Below are 21962 nucleotides of genomic sequence, written 5' to 3'. Positions count from 1 at the left end.
GCACCCCTTCTGTCTCTGCTCCTGTTTGCTCCACGGGGGAAGCACCCAGTGATGCTGCAGCAGACTCCAGACTCCAGACAGGTGAAGGCTGGGAGATTCTCCAGTCCCATTCATCAGTTCTGACTCAAATGCCATGGTACTTGCTGCTAACCATATTAGGCTGTCAGTATTTCCATCCTCGGTCACACCTGGAACCCAACCTGGAGAGGATCTGGTCTTGGGCAGGGACACTGAATTTGTACCTCCTGTCAGAGTCTCACAAGGCGTGTTGGTGTCGTTGGGGCACTAGTGAAGGGGAGGGGGGTGCAGAGTATTACTTTTAGTGGTCAGTGTGGGGCATAACTTGGTGAGGGGAAATTTTTAGGAAAAGAAATGGAAAGAATAGTCATGGGGAGGTATCACAGGGCCTAATCTAAGAGCATGCAAGAAAACTGAAGGAGTCTTTTGCCATTTACCACACAGAGCTTAGCAGGGCAAAGGCCCTTAATAGCAACAGCCCAGGACAGATACAACTCTCTTTGTTATGAACATGCTCCTTGTTATCCAGCTCATCCCTCACCATCTTAAATTAGGGCCATCTCGGCTTCACGTTCTAGGGTCATGCTATTCTCCACGTTAAAATAAGAGAGAAAACAGACTGGGGTAAGAGGAAGAGTAGGGAATGTACACACCAGGAATAGATGGGGACAAGTGTGGCTATCTACCAACCTAGCTCTTCTTGGAAAGCGACAGGAAACAAGGCAAAAAAAAAAAAAAAAAAAAAAAGAAAAAAAGAAAGAAAAAATCCAGAAAAGCAACAATTTTGGCTCAAGCCTTAGGGAACAGCTATGTGTTCCCTTATACTGCTATAAATGAGGGGAGAGGACACTTAAAGAACCTTCTTTTGTTCTTAGCATTACTAGTGCTCTTCTTCTCGCATAGCAGAGACTGTACCAAGGCAGCTTTGCGTGTCTAGATCAGGTGCAGAAATGAGTGTAAAGGAAGTGGAGGTGGGCACGAGTGGAGAAACATGGGTGCAAAGTCTCTCACTTTCCTTGGGATACTAAAATTCATAGTCATCTAGTCACACATCCTCAAACCACGCCTCTTAATATTAGGCTTCCACCGGTTGTCTTTCACTCTCCAACCTCCCAACTGGTCCAGAGTCCAATTGTTTCCTTTGGTCTCTTAAATTCATCACTCTCTCTCCTCTTCGCCATGGGAAAGGATCTCCTGATTCAGACCCCTGAGTACTCAGACCCCTAAGACTCAGTCTTAGGAGTAGTGAGTAGCAACACTGATGCAGCGAGGGCTCTCAGGTAGTTGCAGCTAACCAGGGTTAAGAAATAAAAGATGTGGTCTGGGGGAACTCTGGAGCAGCGGAATTGGAAAAAAAAAAAAAAAAAAGGTGTGGAAAAGATGTTGTCTAGAAGAGTAAGGTGAGCCATAGCAAGGACTGTTCACTCATACCCTGCCCCTGGCTTTGCCTCTCCGCCCAAACCCTCTCCAGTGTGGCCAGCACGCCGCTCCAGTCCTTAAATTCCAGGAATGGCCCTGGAGCTTGGGATTCTCACCTCAGTCCCCACTGCCTCATCCCCACTTCCCGGCTCCCGCCTCCGCCACCCTCAGCCTGCAGCCCCCACATCGGCCCCCGCCCAGGTTCAGCTCCAGCACCCGGTTGCCTCTGCTGCAGCCGCTGCCATGGTGATGGATCTCGCGAGAACTGCCGCACGCTACCGCGCAGTTCTCGCGCGATCGGGGAGGTGTGAAGTATCCCGGTCTGGGGGTGGGGGTGCGCCGCACAGCTCCCGTCGCCGTCGCGGCTTCCGGTGCTAGGTGGAGGAAAGGAAGGAGGGAGCCAGGGAGCGGGGCCAGGGGAGCAGTGGTGCCGAAATCGGCTTGGGGGAGTCGGAGGGAGCGGAACCAGTGCCGAGCGGAACCTGCGGGGGCGGAGGCGGCGGCCGCAGCGGCGGAGCTGGGAGCAGGAACAGGTGAGGGGCTGGGGAAGGAAGGCGGGTCCCCGTAGAGGAGAGGCTCGGGGTGGGGGCTGAGGAGATAGACCCCCCTCCCCCCGCCCCAGGCATTGCCGGGCTAGGAGCGGTGTGGTCTTTCCCACCGGAGAGCTCGGAGAGGGGGCGCCGGGCCAGTCTCTCGCCTGCCCCCGCATTTGAAGGACGCGGAGCTGGGGTGGGGGTGGGGGGCGCACACGAATTTGTGCCTCTGCCTCGCACGCGGGGGCGACCCGGGCTGCAGTTAGGTTCTCCTCGCCTGCAGGAGGTGGGCTTACGAGGGGTCGGGGTTGAGGTGGAGGAAAACAGTCCATAAAGAGGTGGTGCGGGGGCGGTGATGACTGTTTTGTATCCTTTTTCTGTTAAAAGGGCTAGGGAATGCCTCTTTTTCCTATCTTCTCTCCCGCTCCACCTTAGCACTAGGAGACCAGAGCCTTGCTGCGGTGACACCCTCTACTCCCATCATGGGGCAGGGGTGCGTAGGGGGTTTAGGGATTAGGTGACAAGGCAAGCTACTGGGGCACCCCGGGGGCACTATTCTGCTAAAGGTTGCGCTTTTGGGTCTTGGGAACCACACGTTGGGAAGAGGGCAGCAGGTGGGGAGCGGGAGGAGAAGAGGCAGGAGAAGGGGGAGGGGGCATCTGATCTTGCTTGGAGAGGAGAGGTGGTGCCTTCCTCCCCCAGGCAAAGCGGGGGCGGTCTCACAGGAGGAGGGAGCAGCTTGTCGCTGGCTCTGAGTTTGTGTCTTCCAATCCGCTTTCTTTCTTTAGGAAGTACCAGGATTCCCGGAACAGAAAATGGAGCCATTGCTTACACCAATGTTTGAGGGAAGGAGGGGGAGGTGGAGTTCCCTGTTAAACCTAGCCACTTGAATAGCAAAGTGGTAGCTCCTCTCTTGGGGGAGTTCCCTTCTTTTTGGGTTGTATTACTGCCGGTGTCATTCTGGCCAGGCCCGGAGGAGTGTGGTATGTGGTCAGGAGTGAGAAGAAATAGTGAGGTCATCCGGTTGAGGGAGAAGCGTAACTCAAAACCTGTCTCTGCTGCTGTTGGATTGGGTCACCCCTGGTCTATGGCATGAAAGTTTTATTGGTAGGAGATCCGCTGCAGGAGTCTGATTGCGTGGGTCAGTGCAACAGGACAGAATCTAGTCTCTGCCTACTTTTCTCCCCTTGTTCCTTAATCAGGTGGTGACCAGCTTTGCTGCCATTTTGTCTTGAGCTTCTTGGGGTAAGTGTCTCCACTTGGTATGACTGGAAGGGAGCAGTGAATTGGTTATTGCGCATTAGACCTGAGTTTGAATAACGTGTCTCTAAAAGCTCATTTTAAGAAAGAAGCTGATCCACAGAGGTCACTTTTTCACAGAACGAATCAATGACCTTGGATTTAGCTGGGAAGGGCCCCCATGTATCACATATTTACGTGCCTCCTGCCTCCCAGCATAGAATTATTACCTTGCACCGTCAAAATTTTTGTGTGTGTCTTGTTTTTCCAAAGAGAAGAAACATTTCAGTTGCAGGGATTGGATCTCATGTTGTGTCACCCACGATGCCCATGCAAACAGTAGACACTTATGATGTATATGATGTATATGGGATGATATGTATATGATGTATATGGGATACACTTATGATGTATATGATGTATGATGTATATGTGAATGCATAGAACTCAACAAGCTTTCTGATTACAGTTTAAGGAAAGAGAAAGAGATGACTTGACTCTCAGGGAGAGTGCCTGGGGATAGCTGAGTGAGGGTACAAAAGCCCTTAGCCATTGTAATTAAGTCTGAGTCTCTCCACCTTCCTAAGAGGCACAAAACAGGCCTGGATACTGGAAACTAAGACCCAAAAAGAAAAATATTACTAGAACACTAAGTCATTATTTATCTGAAATCTCAGATCCCCTGCTTCTCTATGTGGGCTAAAGGGGTCTCCGTTAAATGTTAAGTCAAAATTGGAATTCTGGAGATTATGGAGGAGGGAGCCAGTATCTGTGGTGTGGTGCCTGGCACAGAAGTGGTGCCAGTGAATGGTAGCTGCTATTATTAAACTGAATGCAAGTATAAAGGAGGGAGGACAGCAGGCTGGAAAGAGTGGAAGTGAAGTCTTAAGTGCACAGAGGGTCATATTGTGCGTGTTCATCTCTGCTACTCTCTTTTCCACTGAGTCAAGAGGAAATGGACTCAGAGGATAGTGGGTGGGATTTGTTACTTAAAAGGAGGAACTTCTTTAAAACCAGTTTTGTTAAAGCCGAGTAAATAATAGGGAAATTGTGGAATCTGCTTCTCTGTACACCTTTAGAAATGGCTGCCAAGCAGCCGGAGACTCAAAGCATCTCACTGTGTTTGGTTCTCCTCACCATTTTTTTTTTTCCTCCTCACCATTTTTGTTGCAGGTCAATTTAGAGGCAAAATGGTGTGGTAATTGAGAGTGTGGTCCTTGGAATTAGACAAAATTGGGTTCAAATCCTGCCTCTGCTAATTACTAGTTGTATATAATTTCGGTGAAATTACTTGTCCTTTCTTATTCCTCATTTTCCTCATCAGTGAAGAGCATGACAATGATAGTACCTTCATAATATAGGCATGAGAATTAAATGAGATAACTGAGTGTAAAGCACTCAGTTTCATACAAAGCATGGTAAGTTTCAAATAAATATTAGTTGCTACGAATAATCATCATCATAATAGTAATAATAATATGAGCACTCAGGGCTGCCTTAGAGAAGGTTGACACAAGAACAACTTGCCGCCTGTGTAGAGGGATGATTGTTACCATGACTTTCTTTGCTGGTTGTAGGCTTATGAGCAATAAAATCTTTTTTCAGCATCAGCCTTACACAGGCAGCTCCTGCTGCCCGAGTGGGAGGTGAAGCTGGAGCAAGGCAGGGGCCCTGAACCATCAACTTGGATGCAGGGTGAGGATGTGGAGGCTCAAGAATAGTGTTCATGTTAGAAAAGTCAGCATGGGGTGCCTGGGTGGCTCAGTCAGTTAAGAGTCCGACTCAGGTCATGATCTCAAAGTTCGTGAGATCGAGCCTCACATCAGGCTTTGCACTGTTATTATGGAGCCTGCTTGGGATTCTCTCTCTCCCTCTCTTTCTGCGCCCCCCCCCTCTTGAGTGTTCTCTTCTCTCTCAAAATAAATAAACATTAAAAAAAAAAAGCATGATTGAAGTAATGGTCGACTCTGATAAAAGAGCACTCGTTGACCTAGGTCAGTGATTTAGATTTCAGGGTCCCTTTATTTTAGGGCTCAGTATTTCAGCATCCTCCATTTCCTGGGCCACTTTTTTCTTTAAAAAAATTTTTTAATGTTTATTTTTGAGAGACAGTGTGAGCGGGAGAGGGACAGAGACAGAGAGAGAGAGGGAGACACAGAATTCGAAGCAGACTCTAGGCTCCAAGCTGTCAGCACAGAGCCCAACATGGGGCTTGAACCTGCGAACCAGGAGATCATGACCTGAGTGGAAGTCAGACACTCAACCTGCTGAGCCACCCGGGCGCCCCTGGGCCATTCGTTTCAGGGTCTCCTTTAAATGTCTACTTCTGAGTACGTTTCAGAATGTACTGTGTGGAGGTCCAGAGTTGTGATATCTATGTAATTCTATTTGCTATACGTTTTCAACATCTGTTGCAGTTATAGGTAGAGTGCTAGTAAAGCTTTTTGATAGTGAAAAAACATGGGGAACATTTAGAAGGAGTTCCACAAATGTTTGAAAGTTTGTATTATAGCCTAGGTAGGAACTGACTGAGGTAGGGATTCCGTGAACATGTAAGAGCTTTGCATTGGACTTCTCAAAGGACCAGAAGGGACATGGCTCAGGATTTCATGGCTCTACCATTATCACCATATTCCTGAAGAAAGGTGAGCTGATGGGGTGTAGCATATCTCATCATACCTTTTAGCTCTTCTGTTACTGATGAGAGCCTCGTATGACGCTTCCTTTGTGAGTGTCAAGCATGGATGTTTAAAAAATTTTTTTAATGTTTATTTTTTAGAGAGCAAGAGAGACAGAGTATGAGTGGGGGAGGGGCAGAGAAAGAGGGAGACACAAAGTCCAAAGCAGGCTCCAGACTCCAAGCTGTCAGCACAGAGTCTGATGCGGGGCTTGAGCTCATGAATTATGAGATCATGACCTGAGCCAAAGTTAGATGCCTAACCAACTGAGCCACCCAGGTGCCCCAAGCATGGATGTTTAAACTTAAATAATTTAAATGTGAAATGAAACCTAATTTAGGCTGCAGGAGAACGTTTGCTCTCCGTTGCGATGTTTTTTTTTTTTTTTTTTTCAACTTTTTTTTCATGTTTATTTATTTTTGAGAGAGAGAGAGAGAGGGAGACAGAATCTGAACCAGGCTCCAGGCTCCAAACTGTCAGAACAGAGCCCGACATTGGGCCCGAACTCATTAACTGTGAGATCATGACCTGAGCTGAAGCTGGACCCTTAACCAACTGAGCCACTCAGGTGCCCCTTCATTGCGATGGTTTTTGACCCTTTCCTCTTTTTTTGTTAAAAGCAATAGAACGTTACCTTGTATAAAATCTTACTTGAAGTCTAATACATTTAGTGGATAAAAATGGAGCTGCTCTAGGGGCGCCTGGGTGGCTCAGTCGGTTGGGCTTCCGACTTCGGCTCAGGTCATGATCTCATGATCCTTGAATTCGAGCCCCACATCAGGCTCTGTGCTGACAGCTCAGAGCCTGGAGCCTGCTTCGGATTCTGTGTCTCCCTCTCTCTCTGCCCCTCCCCTGCTTGCTCTCTCTCTTTCTCTCTCTCTCTCTCTCTCTCTCTCTCTCTCAAAAATAAGAAACATTAAGAATTTTTTTTTTTAAATGGAGCTGCTCTGGTGGTGGTGTAGTCATGGAGCATAATTAGAGCCTCTCATGTGGTTCCCTCCACCCCCACCCAGAAGCCTGTGAATCCCACCCAAGGAACCTTAGGGTTCTGAAAATGTAGCAACTACTTCTCGAGTTTGTCAGATACAGGAAGAGGATCAGGGATCACCTATAGAATAGTCTTCCTCAACCTCAGAAATGTTTCACCACCATCGTTAGAACCAGACTCCTCAAAAGCAAGCATATTAGTCACTAGCCACAGATTAATCATGGTGGTGGGGACATGAAACATGAATAAGGCATGGTCCCTGTTAGCAAGGGGCTCCTGGTTTGGTAAAATATTTCCCCAATCTTTTCTCATCATGGCATACATAGAAAATGGTAACAGACATGGTGCTTACAAGCTGAGGTGACTGGCCCTTGAATTCTAGCCATCTTAATCTCTGCCTAGCCATCCAGTCTGATGGGATGTATGGCAGACCTGTTATGCATTAAAGGCACATTATTTCCAGCTCTGGAAAGCAAAATAGGCAAATGTAAATAAAACATACTGTGGTAAGTCCTAGAGTAGACATGCATTTGCGGTGCTAAAGGATCAGATGGCTCTTACTCCCCAAGCTAGTTGTTCCCTGTTTTCTGAATCCTTAGACTGCTCTGTAATGATGGGCCTTGTCAAACCATGGCTTCCTGTTTCATCTATTCACAACAGCTCCGTTTTGACTTGTGAAGTGGGACCAAATTGGGGCAAAGGTTTATTAGGGCTTTAGGCTGACTACTCATGGAATTTCAGTGATGCTATAATTAAGAAAGCATAGTGTTCTGAATAGCTGAGGCATTGTATAGATGTAGGCATTGGAGCAGCCATGGAGTATCAGGCGATGGAACAGTTGTAAGCTGGTCAGATTCGAAGAATAGGGCAAGCTGATAGCTTTGGTTAGAGGGCAGTGCCACAGAATGTTCCAAAGAAACAAATGAGTCTGGTTTTTATCTGGTCACTGTTTTATGTGGCTAAGTCATGTATTCTGAAACAGACCTGATTCTCTGTTCTGACTTGCTGAGGTTTGTGCATGGGAAAAGCCAGGCCCTTCCCAGGTGTTTGGGTCTTTCTAATCAGACAGGGGCAATTTAGGATCTTTACTTGATAATGTGGCCTTCTTTCAGGTTCTCCTATATTGGAGTCATCTTCTCAGACTAGAAGGGAAACTGGCATAATGATTCCGGCCTGAGCCTAAACAACTGTTAAGTGGAACCTAATTTTAGTTAGGTATGTTTTAATTTGTAACAATATCATCAATTGCCTAATAGCTAAGTTCAATAGGTATCTTTCAGGCCTTATCTTAATTTGACATTTCTAAAGCCTTTGACCCTCCTTCCTTTTTTTTTTAAATGTTTTTTACTGTCTTGACTTCCTTTGGGCCCCTCTGGTACCTTCTTACTCTCTTTCCTGGCTTCTGTTTTTGCCCAGTGCTTTAAATGTTGACATGCCCCAGGTTTTTGCCTGTGGCCTTTTTTTCCTGTCCCACTGTACACACTCTCCCTAGATATACAGTTAGAGTAGCATCAGTTGCAAAAGACAGAACACACACGTGTGGCTTAAACAGTAAGTGAATTTATTAAAGCGTGTATCTTGAAGTCTAGGTGAAATAAACCAGACACAAAGGAATAAAAGTGTATGATTCTATGTGTATGAAGCATCTAGAATAGTGAAATCCATAGACAGACGTAGATTGATGGTTGCCAGGAGCTGGAGGTATGGGAAGTGGCGGTTATTATTTAAGTTACAGAGCTTAAATTTGGGAATATGAAAATGTTCTGAAGATAGATGGTGGTGCACAACAGTGTGAATGTATTTAATGCCATTGAACTGTGCACTTAAAAATGGTCAAAATGGTAAATTGTGTTATGTGTATTGCTCTCTATACACACACGAAGAAATGTAGGGTTACAACACTTTTCTTTTTAATCTACCAGCTTGGCAGGGTCATTAAGAATGCAGATTTTCTTCATTTTTCTGCTCTGACAGCCTAGAGTTCTTATGTCTGTGCCTTCGTGTTCTCAGCATCTCATCCTTCTATGTCAACATCTATAGGCTAGATTGGGGCACCTGGGTGACTCAGTCAGTTAAGCATCCAACTTCGGCTGAGGTCATGATCTCACAGTTCGTGAGTTCGAGCCCTGCGTCGGGCTCTGTGCTGACAGCTCAGAGCCTGGAGCCTAAAGGCTGGAGAAGAGAATGTTGCCATATGTTTTTTTTTTTTTTTTTTTTTTTTTAAATAATGTCTATTTATTTATTTTGAGGGAGGGAAGAAGGGGGGAAGAGAGAGAGAGAGAGGGAGGGAGGGAGGGAGACAGAGACAAACACAAGCCAGGGAGGGAGATAGAGAATCCCAGGCAGGCTCCAACCACCAGCGCAGAGCCTGATGAGGGGCTTGAACTCACAAACTGTGAGATCATGATTTGAGCTGAAATCGAGAATTGGACGCTTAACTGACTGAGCCACATAGGTGCCCCAAGCATATGTCTTTTTTTTTTTTTTTAAGATTGAGGAAAACTTGGGGCGCCTGGGTGGCGCAGTCGGTTAGGCGTCCGACTTCAGCCAGGTCACGATCTCGCGGTCCGTGAGTTCGAGCCCCGCGTCAGGCTCTGGGCTGATGGCTCAGAGCCTGGAGCCTGTTTCCGATTCTGTGTCTCCCTCTCTCTCTGCCCCTCCCCCGTTCATGCTCTGTCTCTCTCTGTCCCAAAAATAAATAAACGTTGAAAAAAAAAATTAAAAAAAAAAAAAAAAAAAAAAGATTGAGGAAAACTTTCCTGGATGTTCCCAGCAGACATTCCCCATGTCTTATTGGCTAGAATTAGCATATAACCGTTCGTGACTCAGTCACTGGCAGGGGAAATGAAATGCCTATATCCCTTAGGCTGATCACTTTTCCTACCCTAGAGTTGGGGAAAGGTATCTTTATATCCCCAACCCCAACATCTGAACAAATTAGGTCTTCTGTTAGAAGAAAGAAGAGGAAGAATAACTGGGTAGATAGCCAATAACTCCTGTCATCCTGGATCTTAGTTTCTCTTATGGCTTCAGTTACCATCTCTGCAGATGATTCTCAAATACTCAGCCTAACTTTTCTCCTGAAAATCAACTTAGCACCTCAAAATCAAACTTTATTCTAAAAACACCTTCAATCTCAGATCTGTTTCTCTTGTATTTCTTGTCTGAAGAAGTCCCACCAGATCACCCAGTCATTTAATAATCAGTCATTAAATCCTGTGGATTCTACGATTTTGATGTTTCAAATCTGTCCTCTCCTTTTTATTGCCACCTCTGGTTCAGAACTTTTGATTTGTCAGCGGTATTTCCGTACCTCCCACATGGTCTTTCTGTCTCAAGTCTTTTCTCTTTATTTTTTAACATTTTTTAAATTTATTATTGAAAGACAGAGCATGAGCATGGGAGGGGCAGAGAGAGGAGGAGACACAGAATCCAAAGCAAGCTTCAGGCTCTGAGCTGTCAGCACAGAGCCCGACGCGGAGCTCGAACTCACAAACTGTGAGATCATGAGCTGAGTTGAAGTCGGATGCTTAACTGACTGAGCCACCCAGACGTCCCAAGTCTTTTCTCTTTTTAATTTATACCCTAAACTGTTGCCAGAATGGTCTTTTTTTTTTTTTTTTTTTTGGAAAGTAAGCTTTACATCTAACATGGGGCTCGAACTCCTGACCCTGAGATCAAGAGTTGCATCCTCTGCTGACTGAGCCAGGCACACCCAGAATGGTCTTTTTAAAGCATATACTTGATCATGTTATTCAATATGGCCTTTAAGGCCCTTCATGATCTAGCCCCTGCTTACCTCCAGAGTCATCACTTTCTTCTACCCACTATGTGATATCCAAATAATCTGCCTCTCAGATGCACCTGGCTTTGTCTAGTAAAAAGTGCTGTCTCTAACTCAAGTCTTTATGTCTTTGACATGCTCTTCCCTCTCCCTCTTTATTGTTTAATTACTTCCTATTCTTCCTTTAGGAGTCAGCTCAGGTGTGACCTGAGAATCAGAGAATCGCCCTTTACCCCTGTTTTGATTAGCTGCTCCAGCTTTCTGTCCCCATAATACTATGTGCTTATCTCATTCTTACCCTCATGCTGTTTTGTAATCCTGGGTTTGCTAGTTTTCCTCTCCCATGACAGTTTCATGAAGGCAGAAGCTGTCTTCCTCTCTGTATCCCTGGTTCCATATACTCAATAAATGCTTAATGAATGGATGGAAGCTGACATCTGAAGCTATTTCTTGGCTTTGGGAAATCTCTGAGTCCAGTAGAAGTCATTGAGATACTAATCTAGGAGTTCTTGTGTGCTTGTGATTATAGTGCTCTTGAGACAAAGACTTGGAAAGCTTATAGAGGTCACAAGCCAGCTGTGCTAAGGAAGCTAAATACAGGCGGACCCTGCTTTTGTTTCCTTAAATTTTATTGGTCTGTTCCATTGGCTTTGCTAAACATAGCATCTCTATTAGTGATATCTCAATGTGAAAACCGTCTGGGAGCAAAGCTGCTTTTAGTGCACCCTGCTTGGCAGCAGACTTTGGTTTTCCTTTCCTCGGACCCATCATGTAGCCTGAAGAGGAGGAGGTGGTGCCAGATCAGAAGTCCCCTCGGAGGTGTCTTACGACGTAAGCCTGAGTCAGCCACAGGAGTCAGGTGAGGGGAGTGTGTGCGGCAGACCTAGCTGTGACTCTCAGTATCACTTGGAGAGTGAGGCAAGAATGTTCCTGCAACACACACAAGCCAAGATGGCTGAGCAGTTTCAGCAACAGCCTGCCTCTCCTGGGGGGGTGGAAGGATGGGCTTGGGGGCGGTAAGTAGCCCTCAGTGAGGACATCCTCAAGTGAGGCTTAAATCAGGCAGTGTGCTTGATTGAACTCCTGCAGTGTCCCAGACAGATTGTCCTGGAACACATTTTTTTAGAGCTCTTCTTGTCGTTTGTACCACTGATAACAAAGTTTGTGATTGTAAAATAGAATGTTGAGATATACTTTTTAATACTAGAGATATTACTGTATTCCATTTTTTATCCTAAGCCACTCACCTTTAGTTTTAACTGCTGATTCTTGGTTTCTAACAGCCCATGGAACCCTGGCATTTTGCCCTGTGAACACAGGAGTGCCATCTGTGGTAAAAGAGAGTAACTATAGGCTGCAGAGGACATAGGGAAACAATCCAGGGTTTATGGTTTGTTTTTTGTTTTTTGTTTTTTTCTTTTTTGCCATTCTGCCTCCCAGAGCTTTTTCTAGGAATGCGTTATGGTGAAAGTGAGAATCAGCTGTATAGACCAAGATTTGTGTTCATGGCACAAAGCTGAAAGTTGCCACCATCCTCATGGTAGGGGCATCAAGCTGTCTGGTAATAGAGACAGATCAAGAAAACCAATACCCACTTTGGAATGCTCATCTGAGTCAAGCTCTTGATTATATTAAAGAGGAGCCATAATTTCCACTAATGTCAAGGCCCTGGGCTTCCCCCCAGAGGACATGTGGTAACTCCTTGGGCATTTCATCAGTTATCCATCTGCCACATTGTGTATTAAGCGGCAAGAGAAAATTCCACCAATTTTAGTCTTCTAGTCCTTTTGGGGTGTTTCCAAACCAGTCTTTGGGTCAGGTATGTGTGGAGAATGGCCAAGAATTGACAGGATATCTAAGAAACCATTCGTGCATTACACAAAGATACCAAGTGCTGCTAGGGCAGAAGAAATGATATAAGAACAACCTCAGATGAGGCTTAAATTGGCCCATGTGCTTGATTGAACTCGTATAGTGGAATTGGCACTGGGAGTGGGACGGATCCAAAATAAAAGGCATAGTCCCTGCCCATGGAGAATACGGTGAAACTAGAGAGACGGTAAATATACAGACTTATAAAGAGGAAAAAACTCCACAAGTTAGTAAGTGCCACTTGAGTGGTTCAGATGATTCAGGGACATACCAGGAAATAGAAATAAGTGTAACACTGGGATTAGCTTTTGAACCAAGACATTAGCATGCTAGCTTAGCAAAGAAGCAAACCAAAGTACAAGGTTTGCATGTTTGGGGGCAAGGGGTATTTTTCAGTCACTGCTGTACTCACAGTTGATAATCATTTACTCAGCAATAATTTCATTCTTGAAGGACAGCAAGATAAATGTGTGGCATAAATTTAATGCAGAATCTGGGCCGAAGCCTATTACCAAAGTCTTAAAGGAAAGTATCATCTGGAGCTGGAGAAAAGGACACCTGAGCAGGAGACAAGATATAAAAGTAGGAAGACTTGGGGAAGATTTAAATTTCTGTAGGTGATGGTGGCAGGACCGGAAATCTGACTACTACAGATTGCTGGGGTTGATGGAATCTAATCTTACTAGTTGGGCAGATGTCCCCTCCTGCCTCAGGGATCCTCTGGGATCTGTCTGCCTGGGTGGGTTGAGGCAGGATGGGCAGGGACGATGGCTAGTGGGCGACTTGGCTGAAGTTGAGCCCTAAGGTTGAGCCAGGTCCTCTCTCTGGGGTGTGAGCCCTTTGGGTCAGGGGCAGGGCTCATCTGAGGAACCTACCAGGAGCACCACGCCTGGCTCATTAGTGGATGTCTGAGAAGGCCTTTGAAGATGAAACACTCCGTAAGCACTCATTGTTTCTGTTTTTTGGACAAACTAGTACTTTGGTCTCCAGGGGCTGTTGATCTGGCTCCTTTGTGCTAGTCTGGAATTTGCTGCAAACTGAGGAGAGTAGGAAACAAACAGAACTGAAATAGTTTTTGAGAAAACAGCTAAACTCCCACTAAACCCCCCATGCTTTAGCTTGTAAATAGGATTCCTACCCATCCACCTTTCACATTCTTGGGTTTGGGTGCACTCTGTCTTGACCTGTTCCTTCGCCTGCTGGGTTTGGGGTGTGTGTGTGTGTGCCTCTGGTTCCCAGACTCTATAGAGAATGCCAGCAGCTGGCAAATGGTGATTGCTGAATAAGCTGCCTGCTGACGCATGTCTCCTGCAGGCACAGAGAACTGGCTGGCATGGGCGATTCAGAACCCTTGTTTCATTGTTGTTTCAAAGATGCATTTCTGTGGCTGTCCTGTTCCATAGAGAAGGGAGGGAAGAAGAGAAAATGAGTGACTCTGATTTTGTCTTTGGGGGCAATAGGTAGTAGGGTGGGAGGATGGGCATTTTGTACCTCCATAGTGGTTCTTAACTGCTGTCGTCTTCACTTTTTTAGCAGGTATTTGTTAAGTTCCTAGTATGTACCAAGCATAAGCTTCCAATCTGAGTGAGCTGCTAGTAAGGCCAGTTATAGACCTTACTATTGTAGTTCATTTGTTCCACTGCTATGTGCCAGGCACTAGTCAAGGTACCGGGAACACAGCAGTGAACAAAATAAAGAGCCGACATTGTAGAATGAGAAAAACACAACAGCAAGAAACAAATGTGTGATGTGTCTGATGCTGAGAAATGCTATGAAGAACAGTGAAGTGGGATAAATGGGGTAGAGAGTGATGTGTGTATGTTTCGGTGGTTGTAGAAGGCCTCTTTGATAAGGTGATACTCAAATGGATGCCTGAAGGAAGTGAGGGAGTACTCTGGGAAGGTTAACTCAGGGCAGAGTGAAGAGCAGGTACAAAAGCTTTGAGACAAGAAGGTGTTGGGGAATTGAAGTGGAGTGAGGCAAAGGGAGAGCAGTAGAGGATCTAACAACAGAAGCAGGGGAATGCAGATCATGCAGGACCTTGTAAGCCACGGTATGGCTTTGGGTTTTACTGAAAAGGAGATACGAAGCCAAGAGAGGGTTGAACCGAGAAGCAGCATGACCTGATTTTGGTTTTAAAAGCAGTCTGGCTATGTGGAGAATAGACTGAAGGGGGTGGGGGGAAGAGGCAGGGAATGAGGTGACTGCCTCATTGCAGGTGAGAATGTAGAAAAGCTGTCCTTGGATGGGCCACAGTGAGCCTAGGAATGAGGGGAGCCTAGGAATGGCTGAGGAATGAGGGGGAGCCTCTCCCCACCCCATCTCCCAGCTTGGTGTACAGTTGTATGAACGGGAACAACTTGAGCAGCTGGCACTTCACAAAGTGGAAAGGATCAGCCTCTTTTAGGGAGTGTTACTTTCTTATTTCTTCCTCATTGATTTTGATGTGTGGAAGGAAGGTAGAATTATAGAAGTAGAGAAAGGGAAGAAGTAGAGTCCCTTGATTTGAGCAGAGAGCCTAGACCTTGGGAACCTGGCAAGCCCAAACCTTGTCAGGAGTCACAAAGAGCCACTCCTCATTCCACTCCCTCCTCTCCCAGCCTTTCCGGGAGTCTCAGGGTAAGGCTGAGGGAGGGAGGGGCATTCATGGTCTCATAAGACCTTATATGGTATAGAGTGTCAAAACTCAAGGGACTCTAGAAGTCATCTAGTTCAACCCCCTCCATTTATAGGGGCAGATACGGATGGGTGACATAACTCATCCAAAGTCACATGGGTATATTACTAGCAAAGCAGGGGTCCTGAGTGTTCAGTGCTTTGTCTCTCTGCTCCCAAAGACTCAGGATGTGTCTGAGTAGGACTTGATCTTCCTAGTCCTCTCAGGCTCTCAGTTTGGCATGAACTCCAGCCATGACTTTGGCAAATCCCATTTGCACGAAATCCTGACTAGCAGATGGTGGTAATGAGTTTATGTTTCTTTGCCTAGGATCAAGTTCTCCATACCAGGGGCCAGGCCAAAACCAGACTGCCACTGCCCCCACTTGAGCCCGCCTGTCCTCAGAAAGTGGTTGCTGTGATCATGGGTAATATCTTTGGAAACCTTCTCAAGAGCCTGATTGGGAAGAAGGAGATGCGTATCCTGATGGTGGGCCTGGATGCCGCAGGAAAGACCACCATCCTGTATAAGCTGAAACTGGGGGAGATCGTCACTACCATCCCCACCATCGGTAAGGGTACAGCTTAGATGTAGGCTTTCATGCCAACAGGTGAGCCAGGCAGGGGGCCTGTTCCTAGATCCCCCACCTGGCCACCAGGCAAGTCCATGCAACTTGGGGGGATTCAGGGAAGGATGGTTATTTAGCTTACTAGCAGGTGCTGGGGCTGCTGTTTGCCCACCTACCCTGGTCCTCTCTGATGCGGGAACTTCCGAAGCCTGGCACTGAACAGTCGCCCTGAGGCACTGAGCTGGTTTATTCTTTGTGTTGTTTGGAAAGCGGGTGAAAGGCTTTGATGTTCCTGCCAGGGGCCAGGAGTTGGTTCGGTTTAGATCCTCAGTGGCCCTGATCCTGGTTAAGACCTGCCTGTGGGAGGGAGAGAATTTGCCTTATTGATGGGGCTCCAGATCATCATTGTCCATTGGTTCTGCATTTGGGGCTCCAGGACTATAGCTCACTTTTTCTTCACCGTGTTTCCCAGGCCCTACTTCTTAGCTGTGGCAGACTCTGGTGGCTGAGGTACAGGAATGGGGCTGAGTCATTTCTTTGCAGGAGGGAGAGGCAAAGACTGAGAGAATGAGTGGAGAAGGTTAGCTCATGTTACCCAGGCGATTGTGAACCTCCTGACTGGCCCTTCTCATTCTCTTCCTCTTTTTCTCTTTTTGGCCTTTAGGCTACTAGGTCAGGGAATACCAGGACTGAGGAAGCCTTAGTTTCCTTTGCTAGGATCATAGCCAGGCTGGGGGAAACAGAAATGAACCCACCTGGGTATTGTTCGCAGGCCTGGTGTTTGAGGCCAAGTGGCCATTGTTTTTTCCAAAGGGTTCAATGTGGAAACAGTGGAGTACAAGAATATCAGCTTCACAGTTTGGGATGTGGGTGGCCAGGACAAGATTCGGCCTCTCTGGAGACACTACTTCCAGAACACCCAAGGTATGGAATATGAATTGCCCAGGTTGGCACGGGTTGGTTGGGTATGAGCAGAAGGAATGACCTTCATTTTTGGTTATGGACAGCCAGTTCTTGCCCGGCTGCAACTCCTAGGGGTGGGAACAAAGGAGGAAAGGGAGCAAATATTTGGAGGGCATGTGGAGGGTGTTGTCTTTTGGTGGTGTGTGTGCGGGGAGGGGGAGTTCATCTGCTGTCTTGTGCAGCCCATGCTCTGCCTCCCTAGGGTTGATATTTGTGGTCGACAGCAATGATCGGGAGCGAGTAAATGAGGCCCGGGAGGAACTGATGAGGATGCTGGCAGAGGATGAACTCCGGGATGCAGTGCTCCTTGTCTTTGCAAATAAACAGGTGAGACTTCTCCCCACCCCTGGATTTGAGAGATGACAACCTGGCTGTAGAAATCATGAGCCTTGGGGCTTATTGTAGGGGAAGCCCTGTGTTCTCAATTTTGGAAGTGTGGGAAATACGATTAGCTGGCTTCTTTATGTTCCTCTTCTTGTCCCCCACCCAGCTTTAATTAGCAACATTTCTGTCCTCAGAGATTTGGTGTGGTAGATACATCACCTCAAATCCCTCCTTCATCTTCCCTGATGTCTACTTTAGTGGAACTGCCCTCACTCCTGCAGTCAGACAGACATGATTCTTTGCCCAGTCTGAATCACCTCTCCACTTCCCTACCAACCCCATATTTGGTTTGCAGCTCCCCAGTGGAATGACCTTTAGTGCCTTGAATCTATGGCTCTAGGATGACTAAATCCAAAGCTGCTCCTTAGGACCTTGTTCTGGCTCCTACAATGGAGGAGGAGGAGAGGGTGCTGGTACACATCTCTTTGGTAGATGGGTGCTCTAGAAGCCTTTGAAAGATCCTGAGGCTCCTTTTTGTGTGTCTTCCTCGCGCTCCAGGATTTGCCTAATGCTATGAACGCTGCCGAGATCACAGACAAGTTGGGCCTGCATTCCCTGCGTCACCGCAACTGGTACATTCAGGCCACCTGTGCCACCAGCGGGGACGGGCTGTACGAAGGCCTGGACTGGCTGGCCAATCAGCTCAAAAACAAGAAGTGAGAGCCAGGCAGCCCTATTCGACCACCCCACCCACCCCTGACACACCTACTGTCTCCCTACCCCAGTCCTGCCCCTTCCTTCCCGTTGCCAGTGTGGCCAGGGCCCTGGGTATCATGTCCGCATGCCCAACAAGAGCCTTGCCTCCCCTGCCTCCCCTCCTCTTCCCTGTCCATGACCAGTCCCCAGTTGTTGTCCTGATGATGAATCATTCCAATTTATCGGATTTAAAACAAAAACAAGGTTGTTATGGTTTCATGGGGTGGCCCCCCTCATCCTTGGGTTTGGGAGGTGGGGTGGGGTATTCTCTTCGTTCGCTTCGTTTGGCTCTGGTTGCTGTGCTCTTGGCATCTGAGTCCCTTCCCTTTCCCCACAGGTCCTTCTCCTATTCCCCGTCTTCCTTTCCTTTGCCACCCTCTCCCCGTTCTACATGGAAATTGCACGGGCCTCTCTGTGTGTGCGTGCATGTGTGCGCGTGTATATACATGTATAGAGAGATATATATGCAGGGGCCGGGGGAAGGGTGGAGGGGTGGAGTGCAGCTCGAGGCTGGGAGCCAGGACACTGCCCGCTCTAGCCTATCATCTGCCTCTCCCATGTTGATGAGATAAAGGGAAGAAGGTAGAGGGAAGGCTGTCCCATTTGCACTGGTTCCTCTCTTCTCTGCAGGTGGGTTTTTCTGGATGATAGGATGGATGGTGGATTTTCCACCACCATCTTCCCGTGTACCTCTCTCTCCTGCTTAGGGCAGGGGGTTGGTGTTTATCTCTAGATGACTGTTCCCAAGGAGATACCATTCTGCCCTGCCTTGTTAGTGGGGAGAAGAGAGGAGCCCACTCACTCTTACCAGCCCAGTGTTCAACTGGTCCTCCTCCTCATCCTTAGATCTGTTCCTCAGGAGCTTGTGGGGAAGATAGGGAGAGCAAGACCATGGGGGTGTGTTTGGGACCAAGGGCACTGGGGGGGTGGGCCTCAGGTTTTTCATCTTCATACTTTTGTGTTGTTATGAGGTGAGGCATGGATCAGTCCTGTTCCTGCCTTCCCATGTGCCCCCCCCCCTTCCTTATCTTCTGATCTTGGGGATTGGGTGGTTCATCTATCCTTTGTCAGAAGTTTCCTCACTTTAGTAGTCCTGCTGGCCTGACCAGGGCTGGCTGGGTGGTTTAATGGGAAGCAAGGGAGTGGGGGTGACATAGCAGACCTCAGTTTCAATTCCCCTTCTCTCCACTTCACTCTTTTTTTAGTCCAGGATGTTCTGAAGGCTGAAAATTTTCTATTCTGTTTCTAGACCCTCAGGCTATCCTGCTGTCCCTCCTGACTCCCATCCCAACAGTTTTTCCCTGCCCGTTTCACCCACTTCCCATAAATCAATTTGAGGGTTGGAGTGGAGGAAACAGAACTCTGAAGTAGTTGTTGGTGCTGGTGGGATACAGTGGTCTTCAGAGTCCTCCCACCATAATTATGTAGTTGTTCAGAAGCTGCTGCTGCTACTGCGTCTCTCTGTGTACAGGGGGCGCTTGTCCCTGACGTCCTGGCCTGGGTCCTGACTTTGCGGTTTCTGTGAAGCCGTGGCTTTTCTGTGGGCTCCTGTGTGTGCTGGCTGCACCCTGAGCTCCTGAACAGCCACCCATAATCTTTCTGCTAAGGTCAGGGCCCAGGCCCCCTGACAAGCATGGCTGAGGGACCCCTTCCCAGAAGGAGTGTCCCAAGCCCCACCCCATGGGGCCAGGCTTCCTGCCACCTTTGTCTACAACAGGCAGATCAGTATCCCCACCCTGACCCAGGTTGAACTGTGAAAGAGAGGTTCCAGGGGTGTCTCCCTCAGTGCCAGTTCCTTAGTGATGTACTATTTACCCAAGATGCAGTGGGTGTGGTGTGTGCAGGTCTCTTGATCTCTAGGCGTGTGTGTGTGTGTGTGTGTGTGTGTGTGTGTGTGTGTGTGTGTTTGGTGGCGGGGTGAGGGGAGAGGGGTGCTGGAGCTTCTATTTCATTTTAATGTATATTCACTCCCATGAACCCCATGGATGCTTCTCTCCACCCCTTTTCTTTGCTTCTGCCTCAGTTTCCTCATGTTTTTGCTCCTGCTCCTGTTTCCTCTCCCTTCCTGCTCTTTCCTTGCCCTTCTCAACTCATTCACTGCTGTTGCCTGCTGTCGTCTCCCCTTTCCTTGTTTCATTCCTACTTAGGATTCCCCACTCTTGATCTTTGCGGTAGGTGAGAATTTTGCCTCTTCTCCTGCCTCCCAGTCTGACTCTCCCTAGTTAGATGTCAGTCCCAAATAGGTTTTTCTCATTTTAGGCCCACCCCTACCTTGCTTTGGGGAGCTCCAGAGACCAGCGGGCCTGAGCGTTAGGAAGCAGCCTTGGAGGTTGCCTTGGTGCTGCTCAAGGATGTATCCAGCAGGGGGCAGTAAGTGATCTTGGTAGTGTCCCTGGCTGCCAGGCCCTTGGCAGGGGTGGTCTCTTCAACATTCCCATTCACCTAAAAGCTCTTTTTGGATTGGGTTTTTCATTCCATTTTTGCTTGCTCCCTTCCACACTCTTCTCTGGGAGATTTAATTTTATGCTTTCCTTTGTTACAGCCTCTTTCCCCCTGGAGAATTCCCCTCCCCCCCAAAGTTTGTTTTGTGGTGTTATGGTGGTAACTGCAGTTCTGAACTGATTTTTCTCTTCTTTTTTCCTCCTCTGGAATGTAGACTGTATATGTTTAATAACTCACCTTCTCTCTCCTTGCTCAAAATGTGGGATACGCGATGACTGTGACCCTGGTTGGAAATTAAACTTGTTTTATGCAGCTTTGGAGCAGACCTTCATCCTTGATGTGCAGCAGCCATGGGACAGTAGTTTAATGGTGAGGGTACTTCTGTCTTCGGTCCCTCTCTGTAGACTGCTCCTTCTCTCAGCAAAGGGGTAAAGGGTACACTTGACAGGGATGGGGCTGGGGGAGAGTGAGATTATTGAGGAATTTAGGCTTATCTCTACACTGCTTACTACTTCCCATCATACTCCAGAGAGGAGCATAAATGAATTGGGCACCAGAGTGTGCCTTTGTGACTTTGCTCCTTAGTTGTAAAGGGTTTAATCCTGTACTTTGCTTTATTTATCACCTGCTGGTAGACACTAGAGACTTGAGTGGCTAGAGGACCCTGAACTCGGAGTGACCCAGACTGCCTCCACTCTCAGATCTCCTGAGCCCTGTGCATCAGGTGCTTATAGTTGGAACAGGGTCCCCTCATCCATAGACTGGAGTCCCCTCACTCGTCTAATTTTGGATTTTGGCAGTGAGTAAGCATGAAGGGTAAAGGCCTGGATAGTGTAATGAACTTGATCCTCTTTACAACTGTGGCCCTGTATCACCACTGCTTCAGGCATGTGGTTCCCCATTGTCAGGATGCCAAACCTCATCCAGAGATTCCAGAAATGTCTTGAGCGAAAGGACAAGCCTCCGCCCTCCCAACCCACTCCTGTCACTACTCTCTTCCTCTCCTGCTAATACTGTCTGGCTCCAGGCAAAGAAAGAGATAGTGCTCCCCTTTCTTTAGGGGGTGAGATCTGGGTGAGCTAGGCAGGCCATCCCCACTCTTGCCACTTTCTTACGTGTTGTGGGAAAGGGACAGGTTTTATTTTTATTTTATTATTTATTTATTTTTTTTTTTTAGGGACAGGTTTTAAGCATATAGTAAGTTTGAGAGCCCCGAGTGTCGGTGTGAAGTAAATCATTTGTATTCAGTTACCTCCCTGGTCCTCAAAAGCTCTGCCTGGTGACCAATGTTACTGATAAGAGCACCTTTCCCAAGTGCTTTATTTGTACATTTATAAGTATGTTCCTTCTAGAACAACCCCTCATAAGATCGTGATAATAGAGAGGACTTTAGCTGGATGGCAGGCCAGTGGGTGTCTTTTGACCCCTGAAGAGGACGACCTGATCCGTTTTGTCCCTCAGTACTCTATTTAAGATTCCAGAAGGGAGGTGCGGGGGAACGCTCTTGTGTCAGTTGCTTAAACCTTCCAGCTTCTTTCAAGAGGGGTTGGGGGGAAGAGGGAGAGACTTAACCTGGAAAGTAAGTGTTTAGCATCCAGCTCTTAGGACAGATAGGAACCTTATCTGCCCAGAACTTGAATAGCTCTTCAGTCATGGCTTGGCAGACTTGGGCCCAGGGTCTACCTCAGAATAATCTGGGTAACGGAGCTTCCAACATGAGCT

The 21962-nt window shown here is 47.4% G+C and overlaps 1 protein-coding gene across 3 annotated transcripts; it reads left to right on the top strand.

Moving 5' to 3' along the window:
- Positions 1-1714: 1714 nt before the first annotated feature.
- On the top strand, positions 1715-20552 carry ARF3 (ADP ribosylation factor 3). 3 transcript variants are annotated; one of them, XM_045467172.1, is made up of 6 exons: positions 1742-1970; positions 3173-3215; positions 15518-15758; positions 16569-16679; positions 16921-17045; positions 17601-20552. In XM_045467172.1, the coding sequence occupies exons 3-6, from the start codon at positions 15611-15613 to the stop codon at positions 17760-17762; spliced, it is 546 nt and encodes a 181-aa protein (XP_045323128.1). In that variant the 5' UTR covers positions 1742-1970; positions 3173-3215; positions 15518-15610; the 3' UTR covers positions 17763-20552. The 3 variants fall into 3 exon arrangements, with proteins under 3 accessions (XP_045323129.1, XP_045323128.1, XP_045323130.1); XM_045467173.1 differs by lacking the exon at positions 3173-3215 and having other exon boundaries at positions 1715-1970; XM_045467174.1 differs by lacking the exons at positions 1742-1970; positions 3173-3215 and adding an exon at positions 11429-11518.
- The last annotated feature ends 1410 nt before the right edge of the window (positions 20553-21962 follow it).

Source organism: Leopardus geoffroyi, chromosome B4 (assembly GCF_018350155.1).
Source record: "Leopardus geoffroyi isolate Oge1 chromosome B4, O.geoffroyi_Oge1_pat1.0, whole genome shotgun sequence".
NCBI classification, from domain to species: domain Eukaryota; kingdom Metazoa; phylum Chordata; class Mammalia; order Carnivora; family Felidae; genus Leopardus; species Leopardus geoffroyi.
The sequence above is the reverse complement of the archived record's forward strand: the minus strand, read 5'-3'. Positions and strand labels throughout refer to the sequence as shown.